At 41.1% G+C, this 17021-nt stretch overlaps 1 protein-coding gene and 1 pseudogene across 1 annotated transcript; one reads left to right on the top strand and one right to left on the bottom strand.

Annotated features, from left to right (window-relative positions):
* Window positions 1-2298: 2298 nt before the first annotated feature.
* Window positions 2299-3711, bottom strand: LOC145486074 (uncharacterized; annotated as a pseudogene).
* Window positions 3712-4508: 797 nt separating this feature from the next.
* LOC145485746 (adenosine receptor A2b-like) lies at window positions 4509-5703 on the top strand. The gene has a single exon (XM_081464363.1). It carries the CDS (start codon window positions 4810-4812, stop codon window positions 5701-5703), a length of 894 nt encoding a protein of 297 aa, XP_081320489.1. The 5' UTR covers window positions 4509-4809.
* The last annotated feature ends 11318 nt before the right edge of the window (window positions 5704-17021 follow it).

The raw sequence follows: 17021 nt of genomic DNA, 5'->3' as shown, positions 1-17021 counted from the left end.
ATTGATTCTCGCTTTACTACGACCATTGAAAAAGCTTTGCGAGGGGCGGAAGGCTGAATTTCAGGTCGATGACGTTGTATTTCTATCAACTCAATGTTTGGTGTCCTGTTTTCTGGCTGTCTTGCCTAAATTAAAAGAACTCAAGGAAAGCTTGTGGACGTTTTTTCTTACACGCCAACAGTAAATAACAGGGTTAACAAGAGAACCCAACAAAACTTGAGAAAACAACTCGAGAAAATAACTGTTACACCCGAGCGAGTTCATGTGTCATGTGAAGCAGCCTCTACCACGACAACAAGAATCGTTGCTGAGGGCAGGTAAGTTAATATTAACGCACATAAAATGATTGCTAAGGTGTGGGATCCCTTGGTTTCTTTCTTAACTCGTGTAGCTTCTTCTTGCGTCATTTGTTCGGTTTGCAGGCGTTCTTTTTCTGACGCTGTGTTTCTGAGAATGTATGCCAAGGCAGACAAAGCATACTAGACACCGGTCAATGTCCAGCTTACTGAATAAAATTTTGTTTTACCGTGTGTTGTAGCCATGATAAGTTTGGCAATTGTCAAAAACGCTGTGATGATCCAGGCTACGAGCACAGCCTTTCTTAATCGCTGTTTTGTGACAATTTCCCGGTACCTCAAGGGGTGCTTGATTGCAATTTAGAAAATAGCCCGAAGAAAATACGCGCGCTGATTGATGTTTCTATCGAGTTTTAGTATAAATCTACTAGCGTTCTAACACGAATGCCGTTCTCTGTTTGGCTACGCTACTCACCATCTATTCTGTCATAGATAGTGAGTAGCGTAGCAGTGAGCCCTTGTTAACAAAATGACGGCCTCTTCTTGGGGTTTTGGAAGATAAAGTAGATAAAGTTTTCAACGACCAGTAGATTTATACTAAAACAACTATCACGCGATAGAAAAATCGAGAGCGAATAATCTAATTAACAAATAGATTCCATGTTTCCGTGCGTCTGTTCTGTAATAGATCGCAGATGACATCAAAATGTGGTAAGAACAAAAACGTGCCACACGAGGCGATAGCCGAGTGTGTTACCGATGTTCTTACCACATTTTGACGTCTTCTGTGATCTATCACTGAACAGACATACAGTTGACATCGTTGAAAAAGTTGATAAATTTTTTCGTCAGAGACCCATAACGGATGTCTCATATTTTGCAGCTGCTACTCAGATGTTTAGGTTAACTCTTAAGCGCTCATCAGTCTCCAATAACTGATAAAGGCATGAGAGTTACCGAAGTGTCAGTTAGTAACATCTGGAAATTAAAATGTGACAAACATTCAGGGGCGTAGCTAGCCTTTAAGCCACTAAGCACGGGTTTAACAAGAATTTCTGTAAATAGTTTTTTTCAGTAGCCGAAAGGCCACATTTTCTTTTTCTTACTTACGAATCACCGCTATATCAACGTTTTATAAACGCTTTTGTTCTTGGGCCATCGTAGTTTAACGAGGAATAAAACACAAATAGCGGTGATAAACATATTAAACTTATGCATTTTAATAACTTGACGTTTCGTATGTTTCCAGACCCCTTATTTACATTTCATATATAGTTTTCAAAAAATTGTAACGTCTTTATTCCACTTTTGAAAATGTATGTTGCGTAGCATACGAAACGTCAAGTTATTAAAATGGGTAAGTTTGATATGTTTATCACCGCTATTTGTGTTTTATTCAACGTTTTATTTTGAAAAACAAAATAATGACTTTCAATCTTATACGTGAAAAATGCTGAAAAGTTATTAACAAAGCAGAACTTTGAAATAGTTTCGCGCACGAAACTTTAGTTGACTGTTGTTGTTGTTGTTGTTGTTGTTTTTTGTTGGACGTTGGCAAAATTTGATTTACGACTTACTGTGCAATTTGGATTTACCTGACATTTATCTTATTTTACAACGATGATACGGTGATCAGTTAAGCTGAAAACATATTGCGTTCTCGATGTTCTCTCAAAGTGTCGAATTTGAACATCGGGCGCGTGTTGCATAACACATCATGTATAACCACTACCATGACAACGCATGAAATATATTCGAGAAATGTCAATAAGATAGCAATAAAAAAAAAATAATAAAATATGGAATATATTCCTCGTGCCTGGTGAAGACTAGAATCCATGTAAAAGGAAGAAATTTAACGATAAAAAATTGCGATTAAAACATTTCGTAAAAACATATTAAAAGTATGTCGACGACGTTTCGACGTTTGGCTAACGTCATTATCAAGTCAAAGAGTGAATGATAAAAAAAGTTTAAATACTAAAAAGACAATCACGTGATGGAATGTTCTTTTAAACAAAGAGTTTTGCGCGAATGGAATCAGTCTGCGTGTTGAGACTAGGATTGCGCTCCTTGATGTAAAGCATCTCGTAGACAAGACAATAAAATTTTCCTTGGTACTTTTTTAGAATGCGGAATTGGCTTTCTTTGTGGAGGCTTGTATCCCCATGGGCTGTCGAAAAGTGTTTACCGACCGCAGAGTTTTTATGTTCAACAATACGTTGGTGAAGGTGTCGAGCTGTAAAGCCGACATAATCCAAATCACACAGATCACATGTAAAAGCCTACGCACTGTTGATTTACGATTGGAGGCTTGATTTCTCTGGGCTTGAGGTCTTGTTCCAATTTTCTGCTAATAAAAACGGGTTGTAGTGTAGTACCAATCTTGTGACTGAGATCACGCATTTGCCTTTTAACTGCGTTAGCTGATGTTTGATCTTTGAAGGGCAAAATCACTCGCACAACGCTGCTGCCTTCCTTGTTTTTCTCTCTCGTGGCAAATGAAAAGCTCTGAATGGTTTTGGTAATGGTAGAATTAATTACTGCCAAGGGATAATCAAGTCGAGTAAAGATGGAACGTAGTCTGGTGCATTCTTTATCGAAGGCTTCAGGCGTTGAGGATAGAGCATATGCACGATGGATCATTGTTTTTAGCAAGCAATCTTTATAGCGCTTGTCTGTGTGGCATTGAAAATGCAGCAACAAGCCAGTGTTTTTTGGCTTTCTATATGCTTGTATGTCGATCGTTGTTCGGTTTTTGATTATTGCAATGCCGATAAAGGAGATCTTGTTGTCAACAGGAAGCTCCATCGTACAAGACAGGCTGGGGTGGAGGCCGTTAAGAGTGGTGAGAAAACCAACTGCAGCATCGGCGCTGGGCATTCTGGCCAAGGTGTCATGAACATATCTCTTGTAAAACGTGGGCATCACACCATCGCGAGTAAGCTTGTCTTCAAGATGACAGAGGAAGACATTGGCCATTAGAGGGCCAAAGGGTGAACCCATAGCCACATCGTCGATTTGTTCATACAGCTGGCCATTGAATTGGAAACTGAAGCTGGTTAGTAGTGGTGATCGATCTTGAGGAATTTTGTGAGCTGATACTTTTGCAGGTTAAGGCCATAAGTTTGGTTAAACCAAGCACCGGCGAACGCTTTTTCGACTAATATGTTGATAGTCTCATTTAATTATAAAGAAACGTTAGCAAAGAGGGCTGTGACATCATAAGGCGCCAATATGTCATCTTCGCCGATGGGTGAGTTGCGGATTTTGTCAGAGAAGCAAATGGCATCGGTAATCGTAAAATCATTTAGAGAGAGTGGTTTGGGTTTTTCTTCTAACCATTTAGCCAAGTTGTAGTTATACGTTCCAGTTGCCGATAAAATAGGCCTCATACTGAGATTGGCCAAACGTCGAAGCGTCGTCGACAAACTTTTAATATGCTTTTACGAAATGTTTTATCGTAATTTTTTATCGCTAAATGTTTTAAAAGGAAGAAAGCAGACGAAAAAAAACAGAACAGCACTTGCTGACAATATAAAGCAAGGAACTCTGCACAATGATGTTGTCAGAGTGAGTTGTCCGCAGTTGCGACACACAAATTACAAGCCGATGAATAAAAGAAGAAATAATGAAATGAAGCTAAAATTCGAGAATTGTGGTACCCTGAAAAATTGTTGCACAGCTAAGAAAATGGTACTTTAAAAAATTCAACCCGAAAATTAGCGCCAACGAGAGAAACAATAAATTTAACAAATATTCCATGTTGCGTGCGCCTGTTCATAATAGATCACAGATGACGTCAAAATGTGGTAAGAACAGAAAAGTGGCACACGAGGCGATAGCCGAGTGTGTCACAAAAAAACGAACAAAAGAAAAAAATTGACAACAAGGAAAGTGCTAAAGAGGGGTTTGGAGTTAACAAGCAAAAGGGCTATTTAAAGCTACGTCAAAAAGATAAAAACGCCTAACAATGCTTTATCCTGCAAAGAAAAGCGACAGCTGTTCACGAAGCACACATTCACACACACTCAGATAACTTTGCTCATTTACTTTGCATTTAATATCGATTTCGTTTTCCCCGTTTATTGTACAAGACAAGCGCGCCGTGATCAGGTTTCGTCGATTGATGTCGAAAAGGAAAAGTATTTTAAATATACATGGAAACAGTTTTCCGTGTAAATTAATAATTGTTTACCTTTCTTTCAAAAAACCTGACAATCTGACAGTTTTCGCTAAGTTTTCAATTTACAACACAAAAGCAGGTTGATAAGAAACAAACACCAAGTAAAGCAACAGTAAAAAATAAATTGGCAGTGACTCGTAGCCGATCAATCAGGAAAAAACTATATTCATTTGGAAACTAAAATTCAATGTATAAATACGAACGACAAAAGGTTTCGCCCATCTTTATCAGCAACTAACACCTCGCCGAACAGGCAGTTACAATTTAGATGTATAACCGGCAAGTAACCGGGTTGACACACTCCCGCTGCTTAACAACGCACTCAATATGAGCAGCTGGATCTTCCCTCTAACATGTATTCTAAGTGGTTTGGGACTTCTAGGAAATGGTTTTGTGATTTACTTTATCGCTGTGAAAAAGCGGCTTCATTCATCAACCAATGCATTCATTGTTTCTCTCGCTGTGGCTGATTTTTGTGTTGGATTCTTCACTATACCATTTACCTGTGTGCGCAAAAATATTTCAGGATACCACAATTTACGAATTTTGGCTTCGTCCCATTATTTCTTCTTCTATTCATCGGTTTGCAACTTGTGTGTCGTCACAGCGGATCGCTTCGTTGCTGTGGCTCTCCCACTTAGATACGTCACTCTGATGACATGGCGCCGAGTTCCTCGCTTTATATTTTCAGCATGGACTCTCCCTTTTTTCGTCTGCTTACTTCCTTTTACATGGATATTCTCGTCCTCACCAGAAACCAGGAATATATGCGATAAATTTTTCATTGCTTTATTATTGACATTTCTCGAATTTATTCCCTGCGTTGTCATGGTAGTGGCTACATGGCGTGTGTTGTACATTTCGCGCAGACATACCCGCAGGACAATGGCTGTACAATCTCAGTTACATTTCAATCACCCGAGGCTCAATTTTGACTCCCTAAGGCAACACCGAGAACGCAATATGTCCTCAGCTAAGCTGATCAGTATCGTTGTTGGTCTATTTGTGCTTTGCTACATCACTGAGATGACCTCGTCTTTTCTTCATCTTTTGAATGTGTCCAAAGAATCCTGGAGCAGTTACATCAATAACGACTTCAGGTTTCTGTTCTTAGTAGCGAATTCGGCTGTTAACCCCTTTGTGTACGCTTTTCTTAAAAGGGATATTCAGACGGAGTTCAAACGTTTCTTTTGTCGAAACCGTTGGCCTGCACTGGGATAATGGCCAACCAGCTATAATAAAACGACAGCAGTTAATTAGTACAGCACATTATTTACGGAGCCTTATATTTAACAAATAAAGAAGCCTGAACCTTGTATTACACTGTGATAAGACACAACGGGCATTCGAGAACAGGAAGGAAATGTAGAAAACACGAACCGCAGGAATATACCTTCTTTTCGTTGTCACTGAGTTTATCAACCAGTGCTCAGAGCATCTTTTTTCGATCTGTTTGTGTTATAGATTTGCTAAAACAGTAGATTTAAACTGGAAAACGTTTAAGCAAATTTATTTGGCATTCTTTGAAAAGGTATACAATTGCGAGTTAAATTCCACATGGTCTCTTAAATTTTTCGTGTACTTATGTTCTATTTTTCACGCCATTCCTGCTTAGCAGGTTTAACATGCGCTAAATTGTTGCAGACAATCAAGAATAGTCTTTTTATTTTGCTTGTGTTGGTGATTGCGACAAAATGTGAATTCAGTAAATGCATGACAACACAACCCAACAACAAAAGGACTAATAACGTTGTAAAATTTAGCCAAATAAGGTAAAAAATCTTATTCTTGTTTTCCTCTTCTTAACCATAGCGAAATTGAACGAAACGCCGATTCTCTTACAAGAGTGTGTTATTTAACGCTCTGCAAGTGTTTTTATACTTTGATGTCTTAATTAAGGAAATATACACAGTTTAATAGTAGACGCGGCCATGGAAAGACCATGGAAAGAGTGGAGTTTCACTGAGGTTTTGTTACGTTTATATCAACAGGAACCACAGGCTTCCCAAGCTCAAAATACGTGGTGTATGCGACAGGTTGTGTATATAGAGAATCATATGGGAAAATCACCCATCGTAAAAAAATTGTTTAAATAACTATCTCATTTGTAATAGAGTTTTCCTACCTCAAATGTGTCGCGTACTTGTCCCTTGTGCCGATTTTAAAGCCATTCTGACGCCGTTTAGTGGAGTTGTTCGAAACTGTTGTCTCTCCTTCTAAAAGAATGGAAAGGCAGACCACTCCATCGATCGCTGGCCAGACGTCACTCCACAAATCGCTTTCTCCTCAAAAGGAAAAGTCCCGAATCGCAATAAAACCAACAGTTCCATAAAGCCCAATAAATTTCACTCCACATACATGTGCTTCGGCGGTCGAAAGACTCGCGAAGAACGCAAAATTTGGCTTAAAGTTAGCCTCTTCGGCTTTCCTGATATGCTCAGTGTGGGCAGGTCCGCGCCAACGGCCGTTGCGCAAAGGTCAAGTAGCTGGTTTCATCCTCAACTCTGATTGGTCCATTTAAACCAAGTCATGCGCTGACACCCGAGGGTTCACGACACATTTGAGGCAGGAAAACTTTATTTCACATGTGTTAGTTATTTACACAATTTTTTTTACGATCGGTGATTTTCCCATACAACTCTCTATATACGCAAGCTGTCGCATACGGGAAGCCTGTGCAGGAACAGATCTAGAGAGTCCAAAGTTGATACGAACTTCTTTATCTTGTCATGGACAAACCTTACCTCCTCACTATGACTATGCTTTTGTTACTGCAAGTGTCAATATGGAAGAGCAAGTCTGGCGCCCTCGCTTCTCAATGAAAGAACTGCATCATCTAGCAATACAATTCGGAGTCTAGCTACGATTAGGACGGCTCGGTGTATATATTTTTTTCGATTTCGAAGTGCGGGTCGCCAGTTGAGCCCGCCACACACTGCAAGTCAGGGAAGTCACGATCGACAATTTGCCGGCCTATTTAGCTTATAAAGGTTAAAACCATGGCTAAAGAGTTAACTTATAGCTATTGAAGAGTTATAAAAATGTCAATGAACACGAAAAATTTCGTGGAAAAATCCGCCTTTTCGCTTCGTTATTGCCGACCGACCGTATTATACAAAGTCAATATTAGTGTGTGCGAACATTGCGAGTTACATAAATTTGCATCTTTCGTACTAGTAATTAAAAATCGTTCGAAAAGATCTTGACAAAAGGTTCAGTATGGTACGTATCAGTTAAATAAATACATTTCTCCCTGACTGTTCTTCTGTTTTAAAAGTAAAACAACCTGAGTGTTTGATTCGAAAACAGGCACATTTTCCTTTCAGCACAACAATCTCCGTCCGTAAAGTCGAATCTAAATGGTTTGTTTTACTTTCCTTATATACTTATGAATGCTTGATTCGTTTTAATTCTGTAACTGAGATAAAACAAAACAATTGCGGAAGGGCCTTTAAAGAAACTCAGCGGCATTGTGGACTTCGTGCGTGTAGCTTGCGTGCGGTTGTAAATAAAATCCAAAAATAAATGCATAGCTGGTTCTGCAGTTCGAAGGCTCAAGCCTCCCTAATCTTAATCGCACCGTTGTAAGACGTACGTGTCATTGACTATCCGTTTAGAAAACTTTCTATTTCGAGGACAAAAAATGCGAAGCGATTAATTTGCCATATAATTAACTCACTTCGTGTCAATAGAATAGTCAGATGGCTCCCAGATTATCCCAAATTCGTGTCTTCTCTGCCTTAACAATGTCGAACTTTGTACTAGATGTTAGAAAAGAATATACAGGCCATGAAAATCTCTTGGTTTTTACAATAGCGGCGAACCCGAGATCGAAGAACTGCTCTAAATGGCTCCCTCTCTCCCTCTTGCCGAATTCGTATAAGGCAGCACACTTCTTTCGTCTTTTTCTCGCTTCTGGACTGACGAGTGCCATCGAGATAGAGGAATTGAATTAAGAGAATAGCTCTCTCCTAAGCTTGCTGTACTGCAACTCCCTCCAACAACACATCTACCTTGCATTCTGCAACGATTTTGAATCACGCTTAATCGCTGTTTGTATATATATTCTTCTCAGAGGCAAAACATTGGGGACAAAGGCATCAACAACGGAAAGAACTCTAGAAAATTATATAATTTAACCTTTCACTGTTTTCGGTTCATATGATTTTCGCTGTTACAACTTGTGCTAAGGGAATTTTCGCGTGAGGAAAACACTGAAATCCTGGCATACCGCAATCACAATTGAATCGGACAATAACTCAAAACATTACCTAGGCAATATTCTATTCTTTTATGAACTTCATATAAGCATTTCATTTCTGCACAACTATCGTTTTGTTTTTAGCGAAATTTTTTCTACTTCACACTTTTAACCACGTATATATTTTTATAAATATTTTAACGATAGCGCTTTTTAATCACTATTTCTCAAAGATTGCAGACTGGTAATCGAAATCTCTTAATTTTCAAACCATTTTAATAAAAATAAATAAATAAATAAAAATAAAATAAATATACATTTATATAGCGCCATTTTCCACTAATTGTCCATGGCGCTTTACAATACTTTAAAATTAAAATCCTAATTCTTTAAAAACCTAAAATCCTAAATCCTAAAAGTTAAAATCCTAAGAATTAAATACGCTATATAATAACCAGAGAACGTCTTTTAAATGTTATAATATATCTTATACTGGTCACTCGTCCATTTTTAAAAGTTTCAACATCGTCGCTCGGAATAAAATAACTTAGTAAGAGATAGTAAAAGCAATTTTAATTTTAATTAGCATTAAAGCTCCCGTAAGCGACCAGACCCGTTTGTCTCATCGTGTAGTTGCTTAAGAGTGAGCGCTCTTTTTAAGCAAACGGTCACGAGGACATTTTTCGAATTCCCTAGATGGTGGGTTCCGAAAAGCTTCGACTGTAGTGACATAATAATGTTAGTTCTGGTGCTATTAAGCCTGGGCATGAAGTCATTGGCATTCACCGATATTAAACAATTATATGATGTGATTGAGATTTGTATGTAAACAGCGGAAATGTTATGTGCCAAAAAACAAATATCAGCTTGAGAACGAAGTTCGAGGGCTGATACTCGCGCACACTTTACACGCTTAATTTTTGAGAAAGCTCGCTGCTGTGCCCTGGATCGAATTGGAACATTCGCGTCGGAGAGCAAGATTATGTGTTTATTTTAAAGAAGTGGTATTATTTCATCCAAACGTTTGGACTCTCCTATTTTATAAAAAGATGATCTTTAATACGGAAAATCACGGCTTGTTATAGTTCAGCTGAATAGTTTTACGATCCTTGTCTTCGCAGAAGTTTTGATATAAACTCATGTATGGCAGAGTTTTTTCCCGCTTAATTGAACCCCCAAAATAAAGTAAATTCCCTTCCAGACTGCTCACTTATACGTGTGTGAACGCCGTTCCTTACCAACAAATCCAGGCACTTCAAGTGCGCTTCAAGCGCACTTGTAGTGAACTTAAGGTTCTAGTTTGAGTCCGACTAATTATTTTTCTGATTGATTCAAAAAGAGCATGTGAGCAGCTTGGAAACCATTGAAGCGTTTTATGCAGTACGTTACGCGTACAAAATAGAGCGTTTGGGCAATTTTGTAGACAATATAAGAAATAAAAATTCGCAAGAACTTGCTCGTGTATTTCTTGATTTATAGCTATTTATTGTCACTCGTAATATTTCATTGTTTGAAACATTCGTGCCCATGATCACGTACGATCAGGCGATTTTCTATACAACACCACTTGACGTACAGCAATATGCTAATTAGCATAAAAGTATAAAAAAGCAACAAGCAATTTGTTTTACATAATTAGACTGCCACTTTGTGAGAGGATTTCGGCGTGCTGGTTCAAACTCGCAACATTTCCCTTCGAGTGTTATCATCTGAAAAGGTAATTTAGCAATTTGTTTTTGTTTTTACTATTTATTTACATCGCAAAGGTATTATAATTCTATTTTCCCGAAAGCCGATTTCATAAGTTTCGTTCGCGCGAAACATTTTGCTTACTGAATTCTCGGCCGTTTATACACTCTGCTGCCCAATATAAGAGTATTAGAATTTACTATTACATAATATTTACAGTTTGATTTTCAATATGTTCTTAAAATTGTCGCTGGTGCAGTCCGTAACGGATCTTTCGTCACTTGAGTAAGTGTATATTTCTTTGCTTGTTAGCTTCTGTTGCTATCTAAACGAATTATAGGCTTAACAAGTCATGGTCTTGGAACGGTGCCCCTAAAAAAATTTCATGTTTAAACAGAATTAAGTGTAAGAGTCTATGGAAACACTGTGAAACCTTCACGTCCTTTTGCTTAAATCTTCTCAGAGTTTGTATGCTACAGGCGTACCCTCGTTTTTATACATACGAATATTGTTTTTCCGGCCCAGGCTGAACATTCCTATTTTTTGCCGATTTTAGCCTAAAATATCCGTGTGAATTTTCTTAGATTATGGGGTATGACAGTTTTTTAATGTATTTGATGTCTGGATGGTGTTTAAGTAATTTTGGAGCCAGATTGTGGTCAATAAAGTCTGATACAGATACACATAACGTCTTACAGAAATGTTGTTAACATCGAACATACGGCTAGTGCTGTAGTTTTCTGGGTAGTCTTTCCGTTTAAAGAAAGGGAGAATCTTATACGGTTTAGTTAAAAACAGACGATTGTATTGTATTTACAAATTCAACACAGAGAATTATATTCTTTTCAAAATCTCAGCGTCGGGTTATTCTTAAAATATTCTTCAAATTCTGCAAATTTCAGCCTCGATATTGTTATAAAATATATTCTTATTTTAAAAAAGAAAAAAAGAGTAGTGATAGTCAGGCCTTAGAATTAATACGAGGTATTCGCAAAAAGTGTTTTAATTTTTTTTTTTGCACGCTTATTCCCGGTTCAGAATGAGAAGCTGCACGCATTGTGTTGGCCCGAGGAAGTAAGGGGGGAGGGAGTGGCTGCAGTGCAGTAGTGCAATGGTGGCGAAGAAATGACAAACAAATGACAGTGCTAAGCCATTGGAAAATGACTAGTTGAGAGTGTTACACTCTACTCAATCTCCCACAGGAACTACTACAAAACTACAATGACAACACGTTTTCTCATCGATCCTCGTTTCGTTTTCATTCTCGCCAACGCGTGGGATTTTCGATCCCATAATAATAAGTAACCTGGGGCTGGGCCCAGTCCCTCACGTTCTACTTGTAACACACTCCCCTCCAACAGAAATGTCGTCCCGACATTATAACAGGAAATACAAAACCAAAAAGAACAATGGTTAGGAGGGAGCGTCAGTTCTCATCATGTTTCAAACTGAATACTTATTGTGGCAGTTCCATTATCCGCAGGTTTTGTCTTTAACAGTTTGTAACTAGAGGGAAAATCCAACACAAATTTCGCTTATGAGTTAAGTCACAAAAGGCGAGCAACAGGTCTGCTTGTCCATGGTTAATACTCGGAGTAATCAGTTGTGACTTCAGGAGTGTTCATTACTGGTTTGTCCATATGGGCTGTGGTATATACTGCAGCTGTGGAATAACTGGGATGTGCGGGGTGCAGTGAACACACCGGCAGTGAGGTACAAGCCAGTTGGCCATGACTTGGTAGGGAAGTATCACCTGAGGGCATTGAATTGCGTTTACTACTGGGTTTAAACGTTGGTACTCGGGTACCCCCATCTGACTGTAAGTCAGAATCCGAGGGGGTCGTCTCTCCCTTCTAGGTCGCGTAGCTCCCTCTAGGTGTTCCTCTGAATCTGAATTGTCACTTTCCTCAGGGGCCATATCAGTCACATCTAGAACGGATGAATTTGGCGCTGATGAGTCACCAGTGTCCACTTGTGGGTCAGGTTGGTCCCTGGTATCTGACATAGTGGCACAATCTTCATTATCACAGTGGTCCTGTGGGTCCATAGGAGGGGTGTCTACTTCCGCCGGAAAGGCTATTTCATGGGTGACTGGAGAGGACAGTGTGTTCATCTCATACTCATCATCGGAACTCTCTCCAATGTCTTCAGGCTGAGGTGGCACTCTAGGTCTTAGTTGGGTGGTCTTGGATGATGCTCTCGTTGGTTTAGGCAGTGGTAAAGCATCACAAGGAAGTAGCAAGTTACGGTGTAACACTCGCTGTTTCCCACGGCCAAGTTCTGGCTTTACTCGATAGACTGGACTATCAGATATGCGTTCCTCAACTACATAAATTTGCTCTTCCCAGTGTGAACGGAGCTTTCCAGGTCCTCCCCTTTCTGAAAGGTTTCTAACAAGTACGCGGTCGCCGGGGAGTAGGACTGCTGCGGAAGCCTTCTTGTCGTAATACACTTTACTCCTGGCTGACGATTTCTGGGTGTTCCTAGATGCTAGGTCGTAGGCCCGTCTCATATCTGTTTGCCACGTCTTTACATAGTCCTGGTAATCACCCTGTTGAAGGTCGTTGTCTAGGTCAAACAGCAAATCAACTGGTAATCGTGGGGAACGGCCAAACATCAGGTAAAATGGCGAGAACCCAGTCGTTTCGTGTCTTGTGCAGTTGTACGCATGTATAAGCTTGTTTAAGGAATCTTTCCAGTTCGATTTCTTTTCCTCCGGGAGGGTCCTTAGCATCGAGAGTAACGTTCGGTTCATGCGTTCTACCTGGCCATTGCCCTGTGGGTGGTATGGAGTGGTTCGCGAGCTGGCAACTCCACTGAGACGTTCTAGGTTGTGGAACAATTTGTTTTCAAACTCACCACCTTGGTCGTGAGGTATTCGTGCTGGGAAACCGAACCTTGGGATAAACTCATTGTAGATCTTCTCAGCAGCAGTGCGGGCCGTCTTGTTGCGCGTTGCATAGGCTTGGGCATATTTGGTAAAGTTATCAACAATCAGCAGTACATATTCATATCCACCTTTGCTCTTGTCCAGATGCAGAAAATCAATGGAAACTACTTCAAAGGGTGCTGATGTCATCAGGTGCATCATAGGTGCTTTCGTGACTGTGTTTGGTTTCTTCTGTTTGATGCATCTGCAACGTTGTGTCACAAAATACTCTATGTCACGGTACATATGTGACCAGTAGAAGCGGGACCTTGCAAGTTCTGCGACTCTCTCCACTCCAAGGTGTCCCATCTCTGTGTGTAGTTCTTTAAGTACCACTGGGATGAAGTTGTGTGGCAGAACTAATTGTATCTTAGAGCTTGTTCTTCGTCGCAGGATACCATGTTCATCAACTTCCAGTTTCTTCCATTCTCTCATAAGGTTGGTAACTCCATGAGGTTCATTCTTCAGTTGGCCACCACCCGGTTTGATCCCGTGTGTCTTGTAGTAAAGCACGCGGCATATAGCACTATCCGAGTGCTGTGCCTCCTTGATTTCACTAGGGCTGAAGGGTTTTAGATTCAGATCCTTTAATGTCGGTTCAGGAGTTGTCAAGTCTGCGGCAATTGCCGTAACCCATGGGATTGTGCCTTTTGCCTGTTCTCTAACTGCTTCCACGGTTGCTTCAAAGACATCTTTGGGTACTTCCTCTGTACAATCGCTCATATACTTGTCCATGTCCAATGGGATTCTTGACAGAACATCCGCGTCAACATTAGTCTTGCCCGGTCGGTACTTGATTGTAAAGTTATAATCCGCTAACTCGGCCACCCACCGATGCCCCGTGGCATTCAACTTTGCTGATGACATCACATACGTTAACGGGTTATTGTCAGTGAAAACAGCGAAGGATGGAGCATAGAATAAGTAATCCCTGAATTTGTCAGTAATTGCCCACTTTAGGGCCAAGAATTCTAACTTTCCTGAGTGCAAGTGGTAGTTCCGTTCCGCGGGCGTCAATGTCCTTGAGCCATAGCCAACAACTCTCAATTTCCCCCCTTGTTCTTGGTAGAGCACCGCCCCAAGTCCTTCGCTTGAGGCATCCGTGTGCAGTACAAATGGTCGTTCAAAGTCAGGGTAAGCCATTACCCCTGGCTGCATAAGAAGTTCAATTAGGAAGTTTAATCGCTCTTGGTGTCTTTCATTCCACGGGATTTTGTGATTTGATGACGATTGTCCTTTCGATGTCGGCAACTTCCACTTGGGGTGCTCTTTCTGTCCTTTAGCTCTGCTGGGCTGGTCACTGCATTCTTTAACTGAAAGTAGGTCATAAAGGGGTTTGGCTAATCTGGAGAAGTCGCGAATATATTGGCGGTAATAGCTTATGAAACCCAGGAGTTTGCGCAATTCACCAACAGTTCTTGGTTTAGTTTCCTTAAGGGCTGCCACTGCTGCAACGTCTGCTGAGTCCATCGTGTAGCCATCTGCTGAGACTATTCTGCCTAAGTAACGAACACGGGGCTTAAACAACTCACATTTCTTTGGCTTCAGCTTGATACTATACTCCTGCAAACGTTTAAGTACCTTTCGCACATTGTCTACATGCTCAGAAAATGTTCTACTGTACACCAGGACATCATCAAGATATGGAATACATATTTCATCGCGGAGACCTTCTAGGCATTTCTCCATGTACCTCTGGTAAGCTGCCGGTGCATTTTTAAGGCCAAAAGGAATCCGGTTCCACTGGTATAAACCCCAGGGGGTGATGAACGCTGTTAGATGTCGGTGTTCTTCTGCTACGAATCCTTGATGATATGCCTTTCCTTGGTCTAACACTGAAAAGTAAGTGTTCCCACTGAGACTATTCAGGATGTCTTGGATGCGAGGGATGGGCTGGCGGTCATCCTCAGTTTTGCTGTTTAACTGCCTATAGTCAACACATAGTCTCAGACTGCCGTCTTTTTTTCTCACACACACCACTGGGGAAGAGTAGGGTGACTTTGAGTTGCTTATCCAACCACGATTGATCATATCCTGCAAGTGTGACTTTACCTCTTCGTACAAGGGCTTTGGAATTGAATTGTATGTTTTTTGTACTGGGACGTCATCTCTCAGGTTGATTTCCAATTTCAAATGTTCGGCACATCCAATGTCACCATCATCTATAGCGAAGGCCCCGGATTCTTCCCTCAACATCTCCTTGACAATCACCCGTTGCTCACTTGACAAATGGCTCAAGTCAACTGGGGGAGTCCACTTTGCTTTACTTTGTTCGGGCTGACTTGGCTCCCACTCATAACTGGTTGCCTCACTCCAAGTTTCACCTTCCTCTTTCTCTTGTTTCTGTTCAGCTTCGACTGGCAGTGGCGTGACGGACTGCACTAACTGTATAGTGCCCAGTTCTGTCCGCCTACGTAAGGTCATCTCTTGTTCGGTGTTGTTGCATACTGGAACATACATTCGGCTCGAAGACCTCGGGGAGATTCGGTGGAGACAGCCCTGAACTTCTAGCCCCTCAGGCCACGCCCCTTCCTCTTTGGGCTCAAACACAACAGGCAAATCTTCTTCTAATAGTCCAAAGTGTACCTGACATTTGACTCTCACAGTCTCTCCTGGTGGGACACGTATGTCTTGTCTGCCGACTCTGAGCATACCGGTGTCAGCTTCATCATCCATACTTTGGATGAAATTAACCAGCGCTCTTGCTTCGCCCTCTTTCACAGATGGGAACGAGTCATTCACTATTCGGGGCAATAGGCTGGTTGTGTTGGGGCTACTACTCCTCTTAATGACCTCTTCAATGACATTAAAGCCGATGATGGGATACTCCTGATTATCTTCACTTCCTATTAGTATGGGTACTGTCAATGGCTCCGAGTACCCGTCCTCCCCAACCAACTGGAACTCTACCTCAATCCAGCCATCATATGCGATTTTTGTACCGTTCACGGCCTGGAGATTTAATCCATCTTCCCCCAATAACTCGCTTATGTCTCTTACTGGCTCGTTTGGTAGGTTAATTTCTTTCCAATGTTTGGACACAACACAAACTTGAGCTCCGGTATCCCACAGGGCATCCACCTTTTCCCCTTGAATCAAGCAGGAAACCACACATTTTCTTCCCACTAATTTGGTGAGTTTAGAGCGTTGTCTCGGGGTTAGGTGGGAACTGAACGACGTTTTCAATGTTTCAACACTTGCCCTTTCCCTCAGTTCAACTTCGCTAATGGCTTGACATAGTTTCTTATGCTTCTCCCAATGTTCCCTTTGACAAACTTTTGAACAATAGTGGCTAGTATGGCACTGTGAACACCGCAAGTATTGATGTGCCCAATCCTCCCTCTTTCCACAGTTCATGCATTGTTGGGACTGCTCGTGAATCGGGGGGGCTGCTCCTTGTCCCGTGGGGGCAACCCTTGTCTGTTTCCCTGGGGGCTTGCTGAGTTATAGCCCCTTCGGCTTGACCTTAGGCATTGGTAACTGAAGTGGCCGACATCACCACAGTTGAAACAATGGTTGCAACGGAAACCCCTTCCTTGTCTTTCACAATTCCAGCACCCTCTAGGGCGAACCCTCCCTTGCTCTACAGGGTTGTACTGTGGGTGAGGGCTAGCGTGGCTTTGTTGTTCCATGCCCTCCCGGATAGCAGCCAATTCCGCTTTCAACTCTCTAACCTCAGTAAGAAGGTTAACTTTTGGTGGCTTTTCTGGGGTTTTACCT

Source organism: Orbicella franksi, chromosome 4 (assembly GCF_964199315.1).
Source record: "Orbicella franksi chromosome 4, jaOrbFran1.1, whole genome shotgun sequence".
Classification (NCBI taxonomy): Eukaryota; Metazoa; Cnidaria; class Anthozoa; order Scleractinia; family Merulinidae; genus Orbicella; species Orbicella franksi.
Note: the sequence above shows the minus strand (reverse complement) of the source record. Positions and strands in the feature narration are given on the sequence as shown.